The sequence below is a fragment of the Typopeltis vanoorti genome, chromosome 6 (assembly GCF_054136105.1).
Source record: "Typopeltis vanoorti isolate ZY-2024b chromosome 6, IOZ_Tvanoo_1.0, whole genome shotgun sequence".
NCBI lineage: Eukaryota > Metazoa > Arthropoda > Arachnida > Uropygi > Thelyphonidae > Typopeltis > Typopeltis vanoorti.
Window position 1 is genome coordinate 54,827,850 of NC_143554.1, and position 20,769 is coordinate 54,848,618.

At 34.8% G+C, this 20,769-nt stretch overlaps 1 protein-coding gene across 2 annotated transcripts in view; it reads right to left on the reverse strand.

Moving 5' to 3' along the window:
* Window positions 1-20,769, reverse strand: part of LOC150105462 (kinesin heavy chain-like) — a 415,076-nt gene that overhangs the window by 31,349 nt on the left and 362,958 nt on the right. For both annotated transcript variants that reach the window (XM_090394832.1, XM_090394831.1), the window contains exons 23-25: window positions 15,289-15,368; window positions 3,984-4,059; window positions 3,660-3,715 (exon numbers count right to left, since the gene is read on the reverse strand). In XM_090394832.1, coding sequence (XP_090250958.1) covers window positions 3,660-3,715; window positions 3,984-4,059; window positions 15,289-15,368 — 212 coding nt within the window. The remainder of the gene's footprint in view (window positions 1-3,659; window positions 3,716-3,983; window positions 4,060-15,288; window positions 15,369-20,769) is intronic.

Here is a 20,769-nt window from a genome sequence, read left to right on the forward strand (position 1 = left end):
TTGAGAGTGGCTGTGTTGATAGCTAATTTTTCCAGATGTTCTATGTAGAAGTTGGCTGGGGGGGGGGGGGAACCCATAGCTGTCCCATCTAATTGTTTGTATATTTTCACTTTCCATGTAAAATAACCTGCCTGTACTGTGAATTTAAATAGCTGGAATATATCTGGGTGAAATTGTGAATTTAGTAAGTTAAGTGTTTCAATCAGTGGTACGTTAGTGAATAATGAGGTGATATCAAAACTCACCATTAGGTCTGAACTATTTAAGGTGTGGTTTTCTAAAATACTTTTTAGGCAGGTAGAATTTTTAACAAAAGAGGGAGAATTGTTTGTGTAAGTGGTTAGTAATTTTGCTAAATGTTTAGCTAGTTTATATGTAGGACTGTTTATACTATCTACAATAGGACACAAAGGTGTACCTTGTTTGTGTATTTTAGGAGCACCTTTCAAACTTTTTAAGACTATCATTTGGACTACTATTTCAAAACTTTGAATTTTTTTTTTTTTTTTAAAACCTAGATGGCACCATATTAGGACTTTAGTCTTGTGTTGCATGCTGCAATCACTTTTACTAGCCCCACTGTTACACCGGATTGTGGTTGTCTTGCCTTTGTAACAAACTTTGTGTTGTGTGCTCTGAAGATGCTGGATATAATACCAGCGAAATATTAGCTTTTAAGTTAATAAATAGTTATTTTCTTAACCATCTGTGTTCTTATTATTACCGTGAAACCTATTACAACACAACATCCAATGGCAATCCATTCTGATCATGTGCCACCCTATCAGAGAAAAATCTAACTCTAACCCCCTTCCACCCTATCAGAGAAAAATCTAACTCTAACCCCCTTCCACCCTATCAGAGAAAAATCTAACTCTAACCTCCGGCATTCCTTCTCAGCTTCCAAGGATGCCCTTGAGAAACTGAGAATTTTCATTAATTGATGGAATTTTCCCATAAATTGAAAAATTCCATCAATTGAAATCCTGTACGACCCTTTCAGAAGTTTGTAAGTCTCAATCATATCACTTCTCTTTCTCCTGTTTGCTAGTGTCTGCAGTCTACAAATTCTCAATCTGTCTTCATAATCCGTATTCCAGAATCCTTTTAAACACTCTCCTTTGTACTCTCTCTCTCTCCAATATATCAGAATCATAAGAGAAACCAGAGACCAGAGCTACACACAACAGTCCAAGTCAGGTCTTATCAAGGCCTTGTAAAGAGGCAAAAATAACATCCTTATCTTTACATGTGAACATTTGTTTCAGCATTGCAATTATCTTTTGAGTTGTATTTGCAATCTTTGCCACATGGCCCCTGAACTTCAACTTCCTATCTATTAACACTCCAATTTCCCTAGCCTCACCAGTTTCTTCTAGCCTAATCCCACCAATATAATATGACATTGGATATCTAATCCCGCTGAAGTGAATGACTTCACATTTATTGACATCCATTTTCCCATGCCCACAATTCCAGCCAATTCAAATCATTTTGGTACTACATATCAACAGCATTCCTGATTACCCTGCCTATCTTTGTATTATCAGCAAATGGCTGTATATTGCTTGCCAAATCCTTCCCAATATCATTAATGTACAGATTGAATAACAGTAGACAAGCTTTGATCCTGTGGTAGTAAACCACTGGTTACCTTAAATCTTGCAGACTCACATCCCTCGTATACCACTTTTTGATATCTGTCAGTCAGCCATCCTCTTATCCATGCTAATATTCAATAATCCAAACCCATATTCTCCAATTTATGCAAGAGTCTACCATGTATTCTGTTAAAAGCCTTAGCAAAATCCAAAAGTATCATGGTGTATCCATTCCTCTTGTCTAGTTCAATGGTAAAATTGTTACAGAATGTGAACAAGTTGCTAAAACATGACCTTCCGTTAGTAAACCCATGTTGCTCATTACAAAGTAGTGATTCACTGTCAACCCATTTCTGAATGAGTCTTTTTTTTTTTTTTTTTCAAAATTTTTGAACCAATTTTCCCAAAATCTTTGCCACCATTTCTGAGATAATAATTGGTTGATAGTTAGATACACCTGTCTTTGCACCACCCTTGTGCAATGGAATTACCATAAATTCTTTCCATTCCTGTGGAATCTTCCCTGTTCGACTCATATTAAACAACCTAGATAAAGGAAAACCAGTTCAGCTGAACACTCTTTTAGCAGACGTACCGATATCCCATCAGTCTCTATTGGAATTATTATTCAATTTGTGTAATATCTCGTCCTCATACACCTGAGTTTCTTCATGCAGTGAAGAGGTAACAGTGGGCCCAATGTCGTGTATAGTAGGTTGATAACTTTTAACAAGGGCGCTCATTAGTTGAACAACCTCTCTGCATCTGTAACCCCATCTGCAATTAGAACAGTTATTCTTTCATATTCATTCTATCTTTTACTTGCATCACACTGATAGAATTCTTGTGGGTAATCTTTAGCACACAGAGCCAGTTTCTTTTCAGACTCAGACTTTGTTTTCCATACAACAGTTGTGACTATTCTAGCCTGCTGCTTATAATTTTCATAATGCACATCATCCTTTTCTTACAAATCTCTTGCTTAATAAGATTATACATCCATTTCACTGCTACCTATTTATTCTTCGAACTCTCGGGACACACTCTGATATGGCATCATTTAAGTGTTGTTTAAATGCTTTCCATGCACTGTCAAAATTCTTCCCATCCATCAATCGATCCCATTTCACTGAACTTAGTATACTTCTCAGTTGATTATAATTCCTGCTTTGTAGTTCAGCATGTAACCTCTTCTGAATGGAACATTCATAAACTAAGTCACTTCCCAAGTGAGTACTGCATGATCACCGTCACCAACCCGAGGTAGAATAGTTAAGTCTTTAACTAAAATGCCCTCTGACACTATAATCAAATCTAACACTCTTTGACCTCAAGTTCCTTCTGTCACATGCTACTTAAGGAAGTTGTCCTGCAACTTCCTCAAGCAGCATGTGACAGAAGGTACAGCTCAATAAATGCATTTTCATTCTTCTCATGAGAATCTACTGCTACACAATCAATATTTGGATAATTAAAGTCTTCCATTATGATTACTCTTTTCATTCTCATCTTGTCTATTTGGTGATGCATTTCTTCATCACTAGTAATTGATCTTGTTAGATTCCACCTCACACCAAATGGCTTTAAACTCATTGCCACATGAAACACTGTTAGTAGTAGTACTAAAATCATAGGTCTCAAATCTAACTGGATTCAAATCATCCAATATCATTAGCAGCACACCCCCCTTCTCTCCTATCCTCTCTCTATATTTCCTAAAAATAGTGTACCCTTTACACTCGATACCAGTTAGTATGTCTGATTCTGATAGGCAGGTCTCACAAATGCCTGCAATCTGAAGTTTCAAAATATAGACTAAGGCAACAAACTCTACCCCTTTATTTCTGATATTCCTGGCATTCATATACAAATGAGAAAGTTTTCACAAGGAAGGCAAATTTAATAACTGAAGAATAAGCATGACTTCTAATAATAATGTAAATGACTTTGAATAGTTCTTAGTAATTTTTCATTTCTTGCTGCTGAAATAATTGCAGCATCACACATTAATTAAATACATAACATGGAATATAGTAAAATGATAACATTATTACTAACCTGAACTGATTTTACGGTTGTCTACTATGATTTCAGTCATGTTATTCTGACCAGATCTAGAAAATAAAATTATACCACTAATTTGACTGAAATATTTAAAATAACTGCAAGAATTAACCGTTATTTAACATGAAGGATTATAGAAACATTTTTAATATTCTGCAATGATCTATTCTTCTGCAGATACATTTCATTTTCAGAAATAGTTTTAGTTTTTTTTAAATAATATCAAATGCTTTATTCCTGTAATTTCTTAAATGTAAATTATTTCTGTCATAACTAATTTAATTACATTTTCAATAATATAAAAATGTGTAAACTTACATTGTTATTGGATGAATCATATTTGATCTAAGAGCAGCTCCTATGGGATGTGGTTGCCCAGCTCTAATAGGTTTGGCTGAAAATTTGGAATACATTATATTAGTAAAAATAATCACAAGCATACTAAATTAAGCATACCTAAAAATTCTTCTGATTTCGAGTGGGAAAATCCTAATTTTAGACACATTTAATTGCTCTCTCTCATCCAATAGCTCCCCATTTTATAACATAATGAAATTAATTTTCTAATTAAATTTTTAGTAAGTCCCAAATCATGACACAATGCGTTTCCCCATAACAGCAAACAGTTCCAAAATATTTTTGTGCTATCTATATGCAATCAAAATATTCATTGGAACTACGCCCAAAACCGATGCATCACTACTACCAATATGGCAAAACTTAATTTTTGCAAAATAACTTTAATAATAAAGTATGGTGAACCTATAATATATTGTACACTTTCTTACTACTTAAGCTGAAAACTATTAAAATCAGCTCATTAGGGAACAACTTCTTGTTTTTTTTTTTTTTAACGTTGCTTCCACCCACAAAAGGATATTTGCATGCCCATACGAGTAGTACATTTGTACCAGCTAAGGATATTCCTCCACCTCTTTTTTTTATCAATTATATATTTTTTTTGTATTTTAAATTTAATTTTTTACATAGTCCAGAAACTCTGCACTCAGAGACCCAATATGGAATTTTTTCAAACCTTCAGGTCCCAATAAATGAGATGGTGGTCTCCCACGGCAATGAAATTCATCTCCCACCTATGGATAATTGCAAATATCAAGGCCCACATCAGGATGAGAACCCCTGCAGCCTGTTCATTGGAAAGCAGGTATGCTAACCACTTGGACAACCAGGCCATTACTGTGCAACCTATCATATCTAGCTGCTTGTTAAAAAAAGGCAACTTCACACATAGAGAGGGAGGAATAGAAGTCTTAAGGAACAGTCCATTAAATATAGGTTTTATTTCTGGGAAAATTCCCATGTTATTCCTCTAAGAAAACATTAATTTTATGGCTATTTAGCCTATTTTTGTTTAGGAGTGCTCCTTTTTATAATGTCATTGGCGTTTTATTTAGTTCTAGGGCATTACTGAGGTTTTACAATGATAAATATATGAAGAATATATGAGAGAAAATTCTGACATACCTTTAGTATGTTGCTGTCTGTCTTTTTATTCAGCAGCATCCTGGCGTGTGGCAACAACATTCATCTGCTGTTTGATGGGAGTATGATTGAAAGGATGGAAAAGATGGGGCTACCCCACCTTTTCCAAAACCCCCCTTCCTTTCAATCATATTCCCATCAAACAGCAGATGAATGTTGTCGCCACACTCCAGGATACTGCTGAATAAAAAGACAGGCAGCAACATTCTAAAGGTATGTCAGAATTTTCCCTCTTATATTCTTCATATATTTATCAATGTAAAACCTCAGTAATGCCCTAGAACTGAATAAAAAGCCAATGACATTATAAAAAGGAACTCTCCTAAACAAAAATACGCTAAATAGCCATAAAATTTATAATAGTCCATTAGTGGTGACATTGTAGGAATGAAAGAACCAACAGCTTATATGGGAATTGTGGTGAATAAATTTGATTTGAGTCTCGGGTCTGGGTTAGACTCAAGGGGGGGGGGGGGGTAGAAAGAGGGGGAAATAGTTCCAATGCATAAAGGAGGTTCCAAGACTGCTGTTGTAAATTACAGACCGATCAGCATATCAGGATTCGTTGTCAAGGTCTTGGAGAAAATATTCAAGAGGAAAATACAGGATTGGATAGATGAAAATGGGATACTGTAGGGACAGCATGGTTTCATGAAGGGTAAATCATGCCTCAGTAACTTGCTCACGTTTTATAATACAGTGACGGCTGAACTGGATAAGGGTAATGGGTTTACAGTCATTCTATTGGACCTTGCTAAGGTCTTTGACAGGATGCCACATGGAATTCTAATGAGTAAACTGCAGCATATGGGGACGGATATAGGGTTGGTGAGATTAGGAGGGTGGTTGACGTAGAGATATCAGAGAGTGGTTTATTCAGGAGTAGAGTTCAAAAGAAGGCCTGTGACTAGTGGTGTGCCACACGGTTCTGTTCTTGGACCACTACTGTTTAATTTGTTCATTAACAATATAAGAAAGGATCTGAGAGGAACTGTTCATTTGTTTGCTGATGATGAAAAGTTGGGTAGGGCAATAGTGAATGCAGAAGATGTCAAAATCTTGCAGGATGATTTGGATAGTCTGGAGGACTGGGCTAAGAAGAATGGCCATCAATTTAATGTGGCAAAATGTAAGGTTATGCATTTTGGGGTGAAAAGATTAGCAGCAGTATATCACACTGGTGGAACTGTACTCCAGGAGATTGAAGAGTCCAGGGATTTGGGAGTGTTGGTGGATAGGGAGTTGAAGTTTAGGGGGCACATTGCAAAAGTGGCTAAATCAGCTTATCAAATCACTTGGTTGCTGAAAAATACTTTAACAAGCAGAGACAAACAGGTTATTGTTCCTCTGTATCGAGCCTCGATAAGACCCCCATCTAGACTACTGTGCCCAGATATGGGCACCAGGGTTTCTTATGGATGGGGAGGAGGAGAGGATCCAGAGATGCGTGACCAAGATGAAAACAGGTCTATGGAATGAACCTTATGAGAACAGGTTGAAGATTTGTGGGTTGCAGAAATTGGTTGATAGGCAGAAAAGGGGTGATAGGATTGAGACATTCAAATTACTGAAGGGTTTCTATAAGATTAATTCACAAGATATTTTTGAGAATAGGACTAGTGGTGGGAGGACTAGGTGCCATATGGAAGCTGGGCAAGAGTGTGGTTAGCAAGGGTGTTAGAGCTAGGTTTTTTACTTGGAGAGAGTGATGAATGAGTGGAATAAGCTGCCAGAGTCTGTTGTGGGTGCCATGACTGTAAATGAGTTCAAGCGTAGTATGATAGATACTGTGTGAATGTCGAATAGTTGTTCTTGACATGTTAGGGCCTCCCTCGATGAGTCTATGGACTCCTTGGAGTTGCCCTTAATAATAATAATATAAATCAAAATAATCACTTCACATTTTGATCTTCACATCAAGGGCATCCATCATCTGGATTACACACACACACACACACACACACACACACACACACACACACACACACACACAAAGAAACAAGCTACATTAAAGTATGATAAAGTCACACTAATTTGGTGAACTGGGTTTGACCTCTCATGAAAAAAAATTTTTTTTTTTTTAGTTACCTTATTTGCCGGCGTATAAGATGCACCCCCCCTTTTTTTGTACACATTTTTTAGGGAAAAAAACTATCGCTGAATATAATAATGAATTTACAGTATTTCAAATATAAAGTAATAAGTAGGTCTACTTTCAACAAATACCTAATCTAACTAGGAAAGAGTACCCACCTTTTAATCTTCTTTGTCAAAATCCAGAAATTCATCTCCAGAGCTAAATGAAGAGACACTTCAAACCTATTTTAAATCAGAATCTGAGTCCTCACACAACAAATTGTCCTCTGTACCATCCAGTGCATTACTAATGCCACACTTCTTAAATGATTCAACCACTGTCTCAGTTTCACAGCATCCCTATGAAGCTTTGACCGACTCACAAACTTGCGAAATGCCAGGCCTCTACTTTCTTCCTGATGGCAGAACCTCAAAATCTGAAGACTCCTGTTCCACTTCTCCTTCATAAATCCCTTAAATGGTTTATTAATACAGACATCTAAAGGTTGAAGCTAACTAGTTAGACCTCCTGGAATTACAGCTAATTGAGTTTTCAATTCCTTGAGTTTATTTTTAACATCTTTTGTTCTGTGAAAACGAAACTGATCCCATACTAGCGGGGCAGGCTTCTTCAACAGTCTGACAGGGCACCTAGACCAAATTTTATCTTTATTCCAGGATGGAGGAGGAATAAAGTACATAACTTTATTCCTCCTCCATCCATCCAACCTTTTGCGTGAACATGTACAAACACTACTTTATGTAGTTTTTCTTTGGGTAGTGTCTTCCTTTTAAAAATCAATAGTGGTGGCAATTTTGTCCAATCAGCACAGCAGGATAAACAACTGTGTAGTGAGTTTTTTCGTGCCCCCAAAGTTTTTACAGTATCACCTTTTGTGCCCTTGAAATCTACAGTTTTGTTTGAGGGCACATCAAAAGTCAGCGGCACCTCGTCCATGTTTCCTATTTGCCCAAGTTCAAAATTTTCTCTTTTCCTTGTGTTAATGACGAATTGATGAAATTCAATAATTTTTTCTTCATATTCAGCTGGCATCTTTTGTGATATTTTTGTTTCTGTCTGCATGCATGAATCTGGAACATCATGATGCTGATCCAGTAAAGTTGGCGATCCCTCTGTTAGTGGCTATCGCTTTCACTTGATGAATAATCATTTTTGTAGACACTGCAAGCCCATCTTTTCTGTGGTCAAAAATCCAAGTATTCAGTTCTGCCTCAAGTTCTGGCCATTTTGCAGTTCCACTTTGTAGGGTTATGTTTAATGTGAGTTGCTTTTTTTAGATCCTTTTCCTGATGCAGCCAAGATCTTATCATTTTTTTCAGTTGGTGGGGGGGGGGGGGGGAATTGCCTCTCTGCAGCCCTGTTTCCATGTTCTTTAGCATATGCAATCACACATAGCTTGTATGCAATATTATAGCAATGCTGACGTTTTTCAGCCATAATTTGCCAAGAAATTTATCACTGTTCATGACAACATGTGCATCCACTGAACTCTACGTAACTGGGATGCTCACACACACTGCAAGGTAGCAAGAGAAATTGCATAACTTGGAACAGAGAAAATTTCCAGAAATAAAAGTAATAAAAAAACTAAGTATCGGCGTATAAGATGCACCCTGTTTTTCAGGCCTATTTTCAAAAAAAAAAAAAAAAATGCATCTTATACGCCGGCAAATATGATAATTTTTAAAATTAATTTTTAATTTTATTAAATTAGTGTTATTTTCATTTATAAAACTGAAGGTTTACTATAACGCAGTAGTTGTTCCCATAATTTTTTATTAATGAATGCTGATCATGATGTAACCATGAAAGAAGGGATATTCCAGAATAGTGATATTTTATTATTTATCCTTCATTTATCCATTCTGTGAACATATTATGACTTAAGATTATTATGTGGCTATCCAAAAATGACTGTACAAATTCTGAATAAAAGCACAGCTTGAATGAAATATTTTGTTTTCTGCCATTTTTAACAATTTAAAGAAACATGTAAGCTATAAATGCCATTCATAACCAGATAGCTGAGAAAGCTATATTGATTTAATTGGGAGCTTAATGCAGACACATATCAAGCAAGCAGATAAAGACTAGGTGCATCTGATAATCAAAAATCAGAGATCTGCAATGAGATTTTAAATGTTAACCATACCATAGTCTTTAATTGCTTTAGTAAAATGATTTTTAAAACAAATTTACTTCTTATTTACTTATATTCTAAGTGCCTGCAGAATTAGAAGGGCAGTTATGTAATCAATATTTGATTGGAGTGACAGATGATGTAAATATGAAGGTCTATCAAAAAGAAACTGGACTATGCTGGATACTCGCCAACAGATCGAGTTACGGTCATGCCACCAGGTCAGTGGTGTAGACATTGTTAAGTCAGCCTGCCATGTGGTGTTGAGCTGTGTGCACCAGCACTCATGTAACATGAGTTATTCTTATCACATGTTTGTGTTATTCTGCAATTTTGCCATGAACACGAAATTAGAACAAAAAGGCAAATATATAATTTTGCATAAAACTGGGGAGATCTTCCACAGAGATCTTTAATTACTTCGTAAGACATATGAAAACTAAGCCATGAGCATAACCACTGTGGAGGATGACAAGAAACTGGGATGACCATTTGCCAGCACGATCCAAGAAAATGTCAAAAAAATTCAACATCCATGCAGATTAATGCATGACCATCCAGGAAGTTGTAACAGAGTTGTTCATATAGTGCAGCTCAAATGGTCATCACAAGAGATTTGCACATGCATCGTGCTGCTGCAAATTCCTTCTCCATCTCTTGACTTCTGGCCAGAAGGAGCACTGAGTGAACGTCTGTCAAGATCTTTGTCAAAAGGCGATGACCCAATCTTCATCTCAAGGATCATTACAATGGAATGAGACTTTGGTTTATGACTACGATCCAGAGAGAAAACAGCAATTGTAGTGGAAGAGTCCACATTCCCCAAGAAGGCAAGACAAGTCAAGAGTGTGATAAAGAGCATGATAATTTTTTTTCAATATCAAAGGGATTGTGCACCAAGAATTTGTTGCAACTCTTCAGGTGGTCAATGCAGAATTCTACTGCAATGTTTTAAGGTGACTGAAAGATGTTCATCACAAAAGACTGGAACTGTGGTGAAGCTGCAACTGGCTCCTCCTCTATGATAATGATCCCTCCCACAGGACCTTAAAAACACGCGAGTTTTTGTGGCCAACAGCATGGCAGTTGTCCCTTATCCTCCTTACTTGCTGATTTTTCCCCTTGTGGACTTCTTTTCATTTCCAAAAATTTAAACGAAGCTGAAGGGTTGGTGGTTCAACACCATTAAGGAGATCCAAGATGAGTTACAAGCAGTGCGTGATATGCTTCAACAAAAAGACTTCCAGGAAGCATTTGGAGCATGGCAAAAGCAGTGAGATGGTTGCATCAATTTGGATGGGGGTTGAGTCAAAATATAAATTGGGTAAGTTTTTGTTTTATTGCAGGAATAAAACACGCGTTCCTTTTTGGTTCATATTTTTCTGATTGGTGAAAAAAATGTTCATTACCGTTGTGAACAGAGACTAGTTCATTCGCCCACTGTGTCTAGTGAGTCACTGAGTGAAGTGCGAATTGTAAATTTATAGTGAAACAAATTTAAACGGAAAAATACATTTTTAAAAAGTAAGTGTATGTAATTTAATATTATTATACTTGTTAGTTTTATGATATTTTTGCTTTTAAACTGAAATAATTTAATTTAGAATTTCGGGATTAATTAATTAGTTGATTTTTATATTTTTTTATATATGAAATCATGCTAAAAACTGTATTAATTCTGAATACTTTTTTTCCCCAAGAATTAACCTCCCAACCGGCTAGTGTGGATGAAATAGTCAGCTCTCCCTAGCTTTTTTTCATGGATGAAAACTTCGTCGGCATTCTGCCTTTTATCATGCCATTACCTTCCTCCGCCATTAACCTCGTTACGGCTATTCTATAGCCATTAGTGCAGGGGTTGCCAAAGTCATTAGCCCATCGACCCCTTCAAGCGTTTCTTGACTTTTTATCGACCCCCTATATTTTACTATTATGTAATTATAATAGAACAAGCAAAAAAAAGATGCTTATGTGAGTTTTTAGATTGTTTATTTTATAGTTACAGTGTTTATTGTATGTATAATATAGTTTATATTATTATATTACTATCACTAGTAATATCACTGGTATTACTAGTGATATTAATAAACTACTGGTATTAATATCAGTGGTATTACTACCAGCGCTGCTCAACTCTTCAACATAGAGAAGTTTAGTTCGTGAATGAATAACGATTGAATTATAAAATGTATGTTGATGAATTTTAGAACATTAATGCTCACTTGTATGTCCATGCGCAAAAATAAGACTGGGATCGAATACTTGTAAGTATCAGTAAATAAGAACCACGCACGTGTTGCAATCTCGCTCCCACTGTGCCAGCCGGCAGGAACCACCAACATCCGTTTATTGGTAAATACGTCATTTTGGCCTACTTGATTGGCCTCAGTAACTATTTTCATGACCTTACTCTCCATCTTACAGGTCCTATTCATGGACCTGTAAGATGGAGGTACTGATCCCATGATTCACTCTTAATTGCGTTGTCATTACCTCCATGTCTTTTGTCATGGAGGTAATCCAAGTTAACCGAATTAAATATTACCCATACAATGATGTCTTATATTTTCTGTTGACCCCTATGCCTGAATCGACCCCTAACAATGTCATATCGACCCCCTTTGGCGACCACTGCATTAGTGGATTAACTGTTGCCGAGTGACCTTTGTGTGTCCCCGTCTTTACGTCTATTGCGTTGCTTAATAAGTTATTTGACCTTTTTTTGCCTCTAAAATGATTTATTGTGTCTCTTCCCAAAAATTGAAACGAATTTCACATATGCGAAAAAAATCAATCCTGAAATGACCACCGATCAGCCTTTGCAATGAATCTATTTAGTGATAATAAATTTGGTGTATTTTATTCTACAAATCAGTGCACCGGAAGAGTTGCACTGATTGTTCTTTCACTGTACTTATAATACAGAAGCAGTTTTTTTCGAATTTCAGAATTTTCAAATGCTTGCTTTGAAAATATTATGTCAAATATTTATATTTTTAAATAATATTTATTGAAATAAATATGTCCTTTCGCTTTCGTTTCTAGCCAAATAGCATTATATGGATCATCACATTTCAGTTTGAGAAACTGATTTTTTGTTATTCATAAAAATAAAATAAAAAAAAATGTTAAAATGCTAAATTGCATTACTCGGTTTCCGATTGCGAGTCTTTTTAGTATCAAAAATTTATATCCAATGATATTTTAGCAGTGATTCTTCGCCTTCGTCTTTTATTTATTTATTTGTATTATGCATATTACGATAATATCCAGTGCATATCCTCATAGATATGTTGAAAATATAATATGAAAAATATCATATATGGAATGATTCAAAATTTTTGCTCATTTTGAAGATTTTCTAATGCTCCCCCCCCCTTATCCTCTCCTGGAACTCAATTACATAACTACTCTAAATTTCTACAGGTTTGAAAGCTTTTCTAGACAGTATTCAAAATCTATTACTTCATTTTACCATTTTGACAAAAGATATATGGCAATCAGATTGTACCGTGAAGCTTCTAATTCTGTACTATTTATTTGCAATCTAAAACCAGCTGTTCTACTGTTTGCTGAAATTATGTGAAATTTTAGAAATAATATGCTATATTTTCACCATGCATAATTGTTTATATGCATACCACACAAGTTCAGTAGTATTATTTTTGTTTGTTTTTCTTTAAAAAAATCTAAATATTACTTCTGCTGCTGGAAGCTATTTCTGAAATAATCTACGTCTTATAAACACTTGATAATATCCTCTTAGCTGGAGGAAAAGCTGAAGGCTTATTACTCTCAGTGCTATAGAAAGAAAGGGGGAGAACACTAAAGTCGCACTAAAGTGCCTCAAGCTGTAGTGCAGAATACATCAAGAATGTCTTGTTTCCTTTTCGATTGTTGATTACAGATATCCTAACAGAAATACTGACATTTTGTTTACATGCTTATACATTATTTCAAAATAATTTCTTAATTTATAATGATCAGTTTCACTTTTATTATCGAAAAATCAGAAATTATTTCATACAATTATCTTGAAAAAGAGGATTTGAATTATTTTCAAAGAAAAGATGCACATGCGTTTCATAATCTTCTTTTTTTTTGGGGGGGGGGGTATAGACCTAATCAATCTGCAGATATTTCAGAGAATTTATTTCATAAATCGTTCGCAAGACCACTGTTACAAATGTAAATCACTTGGGGAACATACCCATTCATTTTAGTGTAAAATAGTAGCAAAGGTTCAGTTACTTTAGATATCTAATCTAGAAGAGAATGTTATGTCTGCTGATATTAGAATCGTACGTGAATAATTTTTCTGACATGATTTCTCTATTCGTTATAATGTAACCAATTTCCAGATTTTTTCCCTCCTGCAGACTCCATGTTATATGCAGTGATTTCTTCTTTGTACTACAAGAAAAAAACATCAGATAACAGAAGAAAATATGTAGTATTTTCTTTTCCACTGGCTGAATTTACAATGTTCTTTCTTTGTGTTTTGAAGAGAAAGTGCAAATGACTTTTTTCTTACTATTTTTGCCATTATAACATCTGATATAATTATAAGAGTGACATTTTACCATTTTTCTCTCACACGAGAAATAGAAATAAGGTAGTAATAATATTGTTGATTCTGTCAAACTTCATTGTAGCAGAAATTTTTATTACAAAACTTTGTAATATATATATATATATATATATATCTCCGAAACAAGAAATTCGGAACCCATATCACATCAATGCTGAGTGTTGGCAAGGTGAAAATGTTCACGTTATTATTTATATATTTCATTTATTAACAAACTGTGCACACACACACACGTCAATCAGCAAGAATATTGTAGAACAAATGTGTGCCTTCACGAATTCATCCAGTTTCTTTTAAATTCAAAGCTCTATTAAATATTTCTCACATTAGATAGCATTCAAACTAGGTCTTTTTGAAAAGGGCATGTATTATTTGAGGTGTATATACTAGAAGCATGATTGAGAGTTGTTTTTTTTTTCTTATTTTTTATTTTGTTATTGGAATGTACTTTTCACAATAATCAACTCACATTTTTTAGTATATATAGGATGCACAGAACTATTGCCATCATATATCGAAACGAAAATTGCAAAACAGCAAAATCTCATAAAAGCTGCATCAAATTTGATAACGAATTTCAAATTTCACATGCTGGTAGTGTCAATCATGACTGCAGTAGAAAATGCAGTAGTAGACAGTTTCAGGAAAATTAGCATTTCAAATGAAATGGATGACAATGAAGATGGCCAGCTGTGCAATAATGATAAAAACAACAGGGATTAAAAAATTATTTAGGTTCAAATAACAATATGTGACTAGAGGACTTTTTTTAAGGATCTTTTTTAAAGTTTAGACAAAGGTAGCTGAATTTTTATTCTTATTAAAAAAGACAAGAAAATTGGGAAGAAAATTGTTGATAGAAAGGCAGCAATAATGGAGATTAATTATGCAGCACCATCACAGTATATTCTACACCCTTTGAGGTGCATATCACAGTTTGAAAGAATTATTTGGGCTTGGCCCATACACTTAATACTACTGAGAGGAAAGAGAGGCAGAGAATTTTTTTTTTTTTAGGGGAAGGAAAGAAGTGCAGTTAATAAATGCCAAACAGAGTAGTGACCACTATGTGTATAACCTAATATTAGGTTATATTTTTAATAAATATAAGTAAATATAAAAAAAGTAAATGCCAATTTCATGCCTCTCATGAAAATTATTACAAGATTCATCATAAATTTATGAGATACAGACACCGGTATTAAAATTTAAAAAATGTTGAATAAACGCCAGCTATCTTATTCAGAATATAAGTAAGGCTAAGTATTTTGTTTTAGAATGTTACACTTACCAATCTGCGCCATATGCCCTCTTCTGCCTAAACTTTTTTGTCTGACAGCTTCTTTGATGCGATCAACCTCATGTTGATACCTGAAATATCAACAGAACTACACTTTAAGCATTTTTTTAAAGCAGAATATTTTTAATTTAGGTGGGCTGAAATGCAAAGAATGAATAAAATGCAAATTTAAAATTTTTACCAAGTTACGTAATTTTTTTTTCAATTATAATCTACAACCTGGTTTATCATAATTAATTACATCATACTTCATTAGAACTAATTACAAATAGTTTTAAAACTATTCTACTTAAGTCACTATAACCTTTTTTTTTAATGAAAATAGAAAGAATATTCTCTTTAAGAAAGAGTAAGAAAAATGAAGAATTTGTAAGGATGTCTTTTGGAAAAAAAAAACCTATTCTTAAAAAATTTTTAAAATCTTAATTATTCTAGAGTAGCTCAGATTTTCTCAAGCCTGTGCTTTATGCCTGTGAAATATACTCTAGAAACTTATGACAAAAATTTTGAATTATATTGACAGTTTTAACCAGCAAATTTGAATAACAATCCTTAGAATACAAATATAGAATGCTACAGGAAAAATTGTTCAAAAATGTATTCTAAATTATTCAAATGACAACACTTGCTTAATATACTACAAGCAGGTTAAGATTAACATTTGTTTAGAGGAAATTGTTAATTACAATTCCATGTCAGAATTTTTGAAAGTCTTAAGAACTTAAACTTGAAATTGTTTCAAGTAGTTTGCATTTTTTTCAATTATTTACATCATTTATGAGGCCAACATTCCACACTGTATATAATGGCAGGTTGTACTGTTGCTTTATATATCTTTCCCTTCACTTGCATTCTTCTATCACATAATACTCCAGACAGAGTTCTCCATTTCAACCAGAGCATTCATGCAGTGACCCATGACTGCGTTAATGGTGCTGTCCTTTTTGAGAATTGAGCCAAAGTACTTAAAGCTGTCAATCTTCTTGAGTGGGGTATTTTGAAGGTATATGATGTTATTGTTAAGGCCATTCAAAAAGTCATAGCACATGTATTCAATCTTCTCTCCGCTAATTTGCAAGCCACCAGTTTCCAGTGCTTTCCTCCACATCTAGTATCAACTGTAAGTCTTCTAGGTATCACTTATCAGGACAATGTCGTCAGCATATAAAATATCCTATGGGGAAGGTTCTTTGAATGTCTGCTGTTAGATAGTCCATGACCAAGTTGAACAGAAGTGGGCTTAGTGCAGATCCTCGATGTACTCCCACCTTGATTTCTGATTCTTGGCTGGACCTCTCACTTTGGTTACGTCATTCTGGTACATATTCTGGGACCTTTGATCCCAATGTTTGCCATGTTAATTTCCATGGAACCTGATCAGAGGCCTTTTCAAGGTCAATAAATAGCAAAATCTTTTTGTTATCTTTATGTTGTGTCTTTCTAGTAAATATCTGATGAAGTTTATGACATCAATTGAAGATTTTTCTGAGATAAACCTACACTGATTTTCAGTGATTTTTGTTGGCTACTGAAACCTCCGATTAAGCACTTGCTCCCATATTTTGAATGCCTGAGATGAGTTTTATGGATCTGTAATTCTTGCAGAGTAGCACATCTTTATTTTTATAGAATGGTACCAAATAGCTTTTCCTCCATCTGCCTGGTATTCTCTCTGCGATCCTGTTGAAAAGATTCATCAGGAAGGTTACACCACAAACACCCAACCTTTTTCTACATTTCAGCCAGCCAGGATATCATCAGGTCCTGCAGCTTTATTGCTTGCCATTTTGTCAAATGCTCTCTTCTTCTGATTCTGTGATTGCTGGCACAAGACCTACTGTTGTTAGTATGTCGGGAAGAACTTCACTGGGGTAAGTTTCATTTAGCATGTGATGGTAATACTCCTTCCACCAGTCTTATGTCCTCATTCTTTGTTAGTACCCCCCCCCACACATACACACCCTCAAATCATTCTTTATGTATTTGATTGCCTTGATATCATATGAACTATGATGCCTTTGTTTTGTGATTTTAAATATTTCCTTATCGTTTCTGACCATTTTGAGTTGTGCATAAAAATCATATACACTACTAGCTTTTGCTATTATTCTGACATACCTGTTTGCTGCCTGATATGCAAAATGGCCTTTTCAGTTTTAGTTTACTCCACTGTTTGAAAAGAAGCTTTTCATTATATAGCTTGTTCTTTACTTTTTTCCTTCCATCATCCAGTGTCCTTGTTGCTGTTATATAGGCTCTTTTGATAGGCCTAAATGTGTGAAGCCTGTTCAGTAAAATAGCATTGGAAGTAATCCCATAATGTATTCACCGAACGTTTAAGTCCCTCTCAACGCAGGTCAAGTTCATGCCTTTGGATTTTAAAAATGTTTTCTCTATGAGCCCATGCTGGATATAAGAGTCTTACAGTGGCTGCACTGCATAGTTCAGAAAGCCTGGACAGAGGGACGAATTCCCGATGATTGGAGTAGAGCTCTCATAGTACCCATATATAAAAAGGGAAATAAATCTGCATGTGAGAATTACAGAGATATTTCCCTACTGAGTGTTCCTGGCAAGATCTATGCAAGTATACTTGAGAAATGGTTGAGAAGAATTGTGGAAGAAAAGCTTGGTGAAGAACAAGCTGGATTCAGGCCAAATAGAGGCTGTCAGGATCAGATCTTCACTTTATGACAAATAGTCGAGAAAGCATGGGAATATAACAAAGATCTGTATTTAAGTTTTGTCGATCTGGAAAAGGCATATGACAAGGTGCCAAGAGAGAAGCTATTCAATACGCTGCAGTTATATGGTGTCAATGGGGCATTATATCAAGCAATACTTAGTCTTTATTTAAGTTGTAAGTCAGCAGTTAGAATTGAAGGAAGTACAGGAAGATGGTTTAATGTTAAATCTGGTGTGAGACAAGGATGTACATTATCCCCTCTGTTATTCATTATCTATATGGATCACATTATGAAGGAAAGTGGTATTAAACATGATATCAAAATTGGAGATGTTAATGTCAGCACTTTGCTTTATGCAGATGATGTTATACTTCTAAATAAATCTGCTACAAGTCTGCAAGATTCTCTGACTAAATTGAATAGCTGTTGTAATAGATATGGTATGAAGGTCAGCAATAAAAAGACAAAGACAATGAAAATAGGCAGAATCATTGAAAATGTCAACTGTGTTGTGAATGGAGAACCTGTGGAACAAGTAAAACATTTCAGCTATTTAGGCACGATTTTTACTGAAGATGGTAAATTAAATATAGAAATAGACAACAGAATCAGCAAAGCTGGTATGGTGGGAAGTCAATTGAATAAATTCATACGGAATAAGAGAGAAATTAGTCGGAACACTAAATTAGCTGTATACAAGACAGTGTTCAAACCAGTTTTAACTTATGGATCTGAGAGCTGGGTCAGAAGTAAAACACTTGACCAAAGACTAGAGACCACAGATATGAGAGTCCTGAGAAAGATTATAGGCATGAACAGATGGCATCAATGGCAGTATCATATTAAAAACGAGGATATTAGGAAAGAACTTGACATTGTCAGCATCCAGGAATGCGTTAGCAGAGCTAATCTCAGGTGGTATGGTCACTTAAACAGAATGGGCGAGGAAAGATTAGCAAAACAAGTGTTCTCTGCCAGGTTGACAGCAAAACGACTCAGAGGAAGACCAAGATATAGGTGGATTGATACGGTACAAAGTGCTTTAGACGATAGAAATATAAGATCTGATAATGTTGGAGTCTTGACAAGTAACAGACTGATTTGGAGGAAAATTGTAGATAGGAAATTAATAATGATGTAATTTTTTTCATGTAGTACTATCATATCCTGTACACCCCTTGAGGGTACATGGCAGGAATTTGATGATGATGATAAGGCATGGTCAAAAGCTTGAATTCCTGATGATTACAGTAAAGCACTTATAGTATTTGTCTATGAAAAGGAAAATAAAATTACATCTGAGAACAGGGTATGCCATGTAAGATTTATGCAAATGTAATTAAGAAGAGGCCAAGAATAATTGTAGAAAAGAAAAGCAAACAAGGACAAACTGGAATCGGGTTAAACAGATTTTTACTTTATGACAAATTACTGGTCAATCAAAGAATCAACATTTTTTTTTTTTTTTTTTAATATAAGAATATGTCATATGCATAATAATATCTTATATTCTTTAATAATAGAAAATATTTTCTGATAGACAACTCAGGCTACTTTAATTCTTATTAAAGATGCGTTTGCTGCTCAAATATATAAAAAAATAAAAAAAAACTATCAATTTTTGTAATGAATGTTTATTTTCTTGATCATCTAACTAGAGTAATTATTTGTCAGAAATTAGACAGAAGGAGCACACTGGTTACGTCAAAAACAACAGACAAGACATATCAGGTCTGTCATCTCATTTTTCTATAACTAACCATGTCATTGAGTGGGACAAAAGCTGTTCCCCTTACACAGAAGAAGACTACCACTCCCGAATGTTTAAAGAAGCAGCTACAATCACTCACTCTGCTGATAACCTTAACAGGAACCAAGGTTTAATACTACCAGAAATATGGAAAACCCTAATTAGATCTCTTAACACACAGGAAATGAACTTCAATGCAACTTACAGAACGTTCCTTAGTAACAACTAGTTAATCATGTACACACAATACGTGTATCACTCACGTTCAATGCTATTTCAGTTTGCAACTATAATCGTTAGAATTTTACTGCTATTCATATTTGTGTAATGTTTTTTAAAGTGCTTGTACCCTGAAGATGCCAACAGCTAAAGTTTGGTGAAACTAGTAGGTTTTATAAATATTTTAGTTAACACTTCATCTATTGTCCAAATAATTACTCTATCAATTTTTGTATTTCTGATGCAATACTTATCAAGGCACTAGAACACACAAATGATTCACCTCTTTACACAAAATTTTCAAGTGAATGATTTCTTATTCCGAATGTTCCTATATTTATAGACTCAAACTTTGCATATTTGGCCAGAACAAACTGATAATTTTAAAGATTAAAGTGTGCCACCTTGCTGTTTGCTTCACAAGATGTACTTCTTTGCTTCTGACTCTTCAAGAATCATGACCTCACATTTAATGACTTCAATATTCAGTCCAAAAATTTCTCCAATGAACATTTCAAATGCATTAAGAATGGCAGCCAGTCTCCCCCCCCCCCAATCCTGAAATGGAAAAATATTAAATCTCTTAAACATGATCTGCTAACTACACTGGCAGACTATGTTTTATCAAAAATATCTCAATTGAGCCACATTTTAATACTTTAGGAAAACATTTTGCAAGAACATAAGACAGAAGAGTTACACATATCTTACTTGATATAACCGTTGTCTCAGACAATCAACTCGTGGCTAAGAGCAAAAATTATTACTGTTTATGAAAATTGCACTTCTCTCATTACACTTTTAAAGTGGCATGGT